Genomic DNA, 6,457 nt, shown 5'->3' with positions numbered 1-6,457 from the left:
TTGGAAAGAACAAACAAACAAACAAACAGAACCACTTCAAGTCCAGTGTTTCAGATTCTCAGGGTAATACAAGTGCTAACAAAAAGCAAAAGTATGACAACTTTGTATGAAAATGACATAAAATAGATCTAATCATGTTTGTTATAATACTGTACTTCCCCAAAATAGTAATTTGTATCTCCAATCTTTTACCAATTCTGTAGGTGTTCGAAGTGAAGCATAAATATCTAGTTAACACACGCTGAAGAGAACTAAGATTCCTTCCCATGTCCTCAAAATGCATCCCTGGCAAAAAAGTTTCTTTATTCAATTTTTTTTAAAATTAATAATCTTGCATTGTTCCTTGAATTAGGTGTCGAATCTTCTCAGCATCTTTTTCTACACTTTTATTTTTAGGATCAATCTTGAGAGCTGCTTCATAATCCTGGAGACCTAATACAGATATATCAATAAGAATGTCAATCAATAATGCAAGAGCATCCTCCTTAGCAACTCCCTGGAAATAACTGTTCCCTAGTCATATGCATCAAGTACTGATCTGATGTTTTGCTCTTGAGCAAGATGGAATCAGAATGACACTAGGTTCACCTTTTGTCAGTAAATAAGACATGAACTGTGAATACTAGAGCTTGGGGGAGGCAGGGGGGGCAGAGGGCAAATCATGAGTACAGCAAGTAAAATCTTGTTTTAATGTCTTTTTTTTATAAGGTTTCCAAGTGCTAATGTAGCTGTAAGGGAATGACAAAGTGAGTCATAGGTAGGAAAAGTTAAACAGTGGCCAAAGCTTTGTACTTCAACACTGACACTTCGCATATTCTTCAGTTTGTATTATCAGCTTTCACTTGTAAATTTGTTTCATGAAACTAATCTGGTACTTAATTCAGGTATTTTCACACAAACAACACATACTTGATGAATCATTTTGCTCATCAATAGGGGTTTCATACCTCATTTTGAAAAGATGTCACTAAGCACTTCACAAATATTTCAGAAATATTTCTCATTACTTTAATTTGTTCAATGAAATACAATCTATTTTCTCAAACTTGCAAAGATTTTTCAAGTGGATTTGCAATTAGCCAGTAAATTAAACGAAAAATTAATTAAGGAATGTGGTATAAAGGTTCATAACAAATAGAGACATAGATTGTACAGGCCTCCTTTGAAGTCCCTCCTGAAAACAAAGCTGTGAGCAGTCTCACTGAGCTAAACAGAATTACTTGCATGTCACTACAAATTCATGTGCATCTTTTCAGAAAATCAAGGTCTCACCCTCAGTGTATAATTCCAGCTGACAAAATGCTGTCCCACGTCTCACATATGCCTTCGCTCGAGCACTCGCATTATCAGGAACAGGTGGTGTCAACAGTTCTAGTGCCTTGACAAATGAGAACACACAAACCATTTATAAGTAGACTTACCATAATTTGGGGGTTTTTTTTCTAAATTACACACACTTCTATCACCTAATTATTATTATTATACAGTAACATAATAACTATTCAAATAGAAATAGGAAATAACTGTTCAAATTTAACTCTATGCCTTGTGAATCTAGTCAGTAATATTTGTATCTGTCACCCCAGTTTGCTAACTGCAGTTGCACTGTCATGGCTGAAAGCTGACAAATACTGTGTTAAATGTTTATTAGAGTCAAATATTGTGTTCTGTTTTCATACACAATATTACATACCATGCTATCAGGAAAAAAGGCAGTCCTAAAATACATGCTTCAGTAGTAGTGACTAGAAAAAAACCCCAGATAATCAAGTTCAAAGACTCAAGTACTTATTAGTTCAAAAAATAATTCTGGGAAAACTTTCTCCACATTATTCAGATGCTATTTGATATCAGTCCTCCCGTGGCACAAATAAAGGCTGCTAAAACACCAAGGTGATACAGCTCTTCTTAAAATTATCTGGTTTGTTGGGGTTTTTTAAGGCATCCTGCTCATCACCAGCACCTCTTAATTCCTTCCCATCAAATGAAGCACATCACAACAAAATGGAAAAGGTACCTGTGTATAATTTCTTTTCTTTTCAAAGTTGTGGGTTTTTTCAAGTGTATATATTGCTACAATATTTTTATCTGTAAACATGTACTAATCAACATATGGCCACTAGTCCTAAATATGTCAAAGCATGGTTCAGGGTTTTTTTATTTCCTTTTGCTTTAAATTTCTGAAAGTTCATTAAACACTATCAAATTTTAGTATTTCACCACAGCTTTGTTATATCAATTTTTATTTCAAATCGCACTAATATGTATTAACAGATCTGCTTAAAACAGAAACATCACAGTAATAAATCACAGATTGTGTATAAGGTGACAGTCTGAGATCCTGTGTTTTTATACCTTAGAGGAATCCTCAATAGCTTTATGCAAATTTCTCAGTTTGAGGTGGCAAGCAGCACGATTCAGGTACAGCAGGGGAAGCTTATTGTTCAGCCTCACTGCAAGGTTATATGCGTTCACAGCAGCAAGATAATTTCCTGTGGCAAACATTTTGCTAAGAATAAAACAAAAAGTGAAACATGCACTTTAAAGAAGGTGATTTATACAGAATAAATACCTACTTGTTGTTAAGAATTCATTTGCAAAAATTTGAAGTTTTAGCAGCTTTTCCTAGGAAATGCCCATGTATAGCCTTTTCTGAGAGGAACATAGCTGAGGGTCAGTCCAACTTGATGCTGACAATACAGCACAGACACAGAGCTTCACAAAAACAGTCCCTGCCCACAGGCAGTGAAGGGCTGTAAGAGGTGGACACGTTTATGCAGACACACGACTGATTTTGAAAGCTTTGTATATCTGATTGTGACTGCCCAAGCAAACCTTTCTGTCTGGCACAGCTCTACAAACAAACCAGCATTTTTATCAAATTCCTAAAGTTTGTTTTAGACACATGTTTAACCTCTCACTAAAAAGTACAAATGTGAGAAAATCCACCTAGGCATAATAGTGCACTGCCTCAACTGTCCTCAAAGAAGGATATGCATGATGTGCTTAGTGATTTTGTTCATCATGAGCTTCAACAATTGCACCTCATAAGTTTATCAGATTCAAACCACATAAGCTGTCAATAAAATCTCTATTACAACTCTAGGCATTCACCATCTGTGAATAAACAGAAAATATCTGAACTAAACACTAGACAAACACCATAAAGCTAATTAATTTTTAATACATCTTCAAGTGTAATCTAACTTACTTTCCTTTGTCCTTTAACCAATCTGGATTCTTTTCCTCTTCTTTTAAGTCTTCCAGCTCAGACAAATCATCATTTACTGTTTTTCGAGCTTCTGCTTGTTTACGTAGCCACTGTAAATAGAAAACGTGCAAGTATTATTTCTGAAGGAAAAATTCAAATCCAAAAAAGGATTTTATTTTCATCTCTCCCCTCATTCCTATCAAAAGGATTCTGTTTTGGATAGAAAAAAAAATATTTAATGTCAGATATGAAAAACTTCAGTTTCCCCAAATACTTTATTACCATGACAAGTCCAGTTACTGCATCAGTAATACACTTTTGTTTGGTTTGGATCTTCCTAAAATGACTTTGTGTTTATTCAACTGAGCTCAAAAGAGCTAACTGTGAGCTTCTTTTTAAGACAGAACTTAAAGAATCCTAAATAGAAAAGACACTTCAAATTTTGTACTTCAAGGAATTGAATTAACATTGCTGCCTTTTTTTCCTCCTCCCAAAACAGGAACATTCTATCTATTAATCTGCACAATCCCATGGTGAAAATAATTTTTATTTGAAATTGTTTCTTTATATCTTAATTTAAATAAGACTACCTGCCTTGGAAGATAAGAACATCATTGCACAGGTAGCATTCAATGGCACAGGTACCATTTTTGTCAACTTACTGAATACAGATAAATAATCCAGCACCTTACCTCTTCCTCTTCTGCGACACGAGATTCTCGCAGAGCTGTAGGAAAAACTCTTGGGGTGAAATTGACTTGAATTGTAGCAGCAGATCGAGGAGGTGGTAACTGTTCTTCCTTTGAATGTTGTGAAAACATACTACAGGAACCATGACCTGTCAAAAGAATTGCAGTACTAGAAATGAAAAATGAAACAAAAGAGATTTTTCTGGTTTTCCACCAAAATCCAAAGTAAACCGGATTTAGAAATGTGGCACATTAGAATTAAACCTCTAATAGCTTGAGAAAGGTTTAGACTTGTTCTTTTGAACAAGTTCAAACAATGTTTCTTCTTAATGTGGCCAGTAAATAAATGGTATGATGCAGCATCTGTCACAAATGAACTTCAACTCCCCTTACACCTCTATCTCTGTCACTTACATGATGCTCTGACAGGGCAGCCACAAGAGCTAAAAACCTATCAATGCAAACAAACAAGAAATTAAATACTTTCTGTTGTTTTAGCTCCCTGAATTGGCTCTCCATGGAGCCAAGACATAGGATAGAGAGAGCAAAAGGAGATTGCATATTTCTGTGAAACCCAGCAGTTAGGTAACTTTGGGTAACATGAACTCCACCCCCAGAAAGTCTGCATTACACTGTTGGAAAGGCTTTCTGGTTTACTTGTCTAAAGCTTAGAACAAAACCCACCCTTGTATTTCCAGAGACTTAAATAACAGCTAAGAACTCACATGCTTTAGCTCAACAAATTGCCTGCAAATAAAGATTCTAAAATAACTGCAGACTAAAAGAATTAGTTCAGTATGGTGGAGACGAAGATAAATGATAAATCAGAAACATCTAGGAATAAAATTACAAATTTAAAGAACTATAAAGTACAGTTCAATAATAGAACCTTTAGTGGGTTTGAGACTGGTCTTAGAAGTTCCTTCATTAGGAATCTTGGTTTTGTTCATTTGTTCATTTTTCCTCTCTTTTAGTTGCTCCATTTCTTGAAGTGATTCCCCTTCTTTTTGTATGCTCTTGTATTTATCAGAATCTTTTTGCTGGTTTCTCCATAACTCCAACTCTTTAGTGACTTTCTGCCGCTCCTTTTCTTTAAGATCTTCAATTCTTTTTCTTTCTGCTTCTTCTAGCTGTTTGAACAAAAAAACTATGAGGTATGTGACATGTAATAATAGTGAGTTGACTAAGTAAAACTTAACATTCTTTCCCAAGTTTCATAGCCCAAGCATAGTGTCATCTACAACATGACTGTACAAGGAGAGTTAATGAATATGTTTCAAGTGCAAAGAAATAACAGGGTTCATCACCACTAGAATAAAAATGAGTACTTTTCATATCTTTTAAAGTACATTTAACCAAGCAGCTGCCAGATTAGTTGGTAGTTGCTTGCATGTATGTATCCTGTAGAGCTCCTCATAAACCTACCTTCATTGTGGCCTCCAGAGCATATTTTTTGTGTTCCTGTTTTGTAACTTTTTTTGCTTCTGTCTCCTGTTTTGCCTTTTCATGGGCTTTTAGAACAGCATTCTCTCTTATATATTGCAGTTTCTCCTTGTCAGCTTAAAAAAATAAATAAAAATTGTTTTGGTTATTTAGGCCTGAAGTTCTACTGCCATGTATCATATTCATAAAAACAGGATTCCTTCTGCTACTTTGTCTGAGAAAATGCAACATGGTTCCAGTTCCACAAAGCAGTCTCTATCAAACCCATTTCTAAAAGAGAAAAGTTAATATTTGCTTACACACATAATGTAAGTTTTATAAGAAACATTGAGGCTTATACACACTAGAACCAGTAGTTGTTCTTTGTTCTCACACACTTTCTGTTTTTAACAAGGTTTAACTGAGCAGACACCTACCAGCAGAAGTTTCACATTGCTTATTACAGTCTGCAGGTTGTTGGCACACTATCAGTTTCTTACACACAATCTAACTTTCAGAGTAGACAACTTACCATTTTCTAGAGTTAGGGAATCCCACATGGCTGCTTCTTTTTTATACAAAGTGAAGAAAATGCTTCCATTTCCAATCTTTGCTGTGCTATTTGTGTCATCAATAGGAGCATATAAAACAGCCTCAAATAAAAAGGGAGGGATGCTCACCTATAAAAACATAATTTGTACTAACATTTGCCATTTTAAATTAAGTCTCATGTATTCAAAACAGCACAAACATACAGTAAACATCAGGAAACATGTATTATTGACAGAAGTAATTTGCTTAGTGTCCAATATGGAGTTTATATACTTTATTAAAGAAATTTAAAATAAAAACGGAAGCCATGGGCCTCAGGTTTAGGATTATTATTTGCAGTGTAAGCAGATGTGTATGATTCAGTCACAGAATCATAGAATCAGCCAGGTTGGAAGAGACCTCAAGGATCATTGAGTCCAACCCTACTGTGGTTACTAGACCATGGCACTAAGTGCCACATCCAGTCTCATCTTGAAAACCTCCAGGGATGGTGAATCCATCACCTCCCTGGGCAGCACATTCCAATGTCTAAATACTATTTCTGTAAAAAAAATCTCTTGCTAATATCCAACCTAACCCTCCC

General features: G+C 35.2%; 1 protein-coding gene across 1 annotated transcript; it reads right to left on the bottom strand.

The window, feature by feature from the left end:
- Positions 1-322: 322 nt before the first annotated feature.
- On the bottom strand, positions 323-6,002 carry DYX1C1 (dyslexia susceptibility 1 candidate 1; the record flags this gene model as incomplete). Its single annotated transcript, XM_009078636.1, has 8 exons — positions 323-432; positions 1,273-1,378; positions 2,356-2,509; positions 3,212-3,321; positions 3,904-4,049; positions 4,790-5,030; positions 5,326-5,459; positions 5,855-6,002. Coding segments are annotated over 8 exons (1,149 nt in total), but the record flags the coding sequence as incomplete, so codon positions are not given.
- Positions 6,003-6,457: the final 455 nt, after the last annotated feature.

Source organism: Acanthisitta chloris, unplaced genomic scaffold (genome assembly GCF_000695815.1).
Source record: "Acanthisitta chloris isolate BGI_N310 unplaced genomic scaffold, ASM69581v1 scaffold38207, whole genome shotgun sequence".
NCBI classification, from domain to species: Eukaryota; Metazoa; Chordata; class Aves; order Passeriformes; family Acanthisittidae; genus Acanthisitta; species Acanthisitta chloris.
Note: the sequence above shows the minus strand (reverse complement) of the source record. Positions and strands in the feature narration are given on the sequence as shown.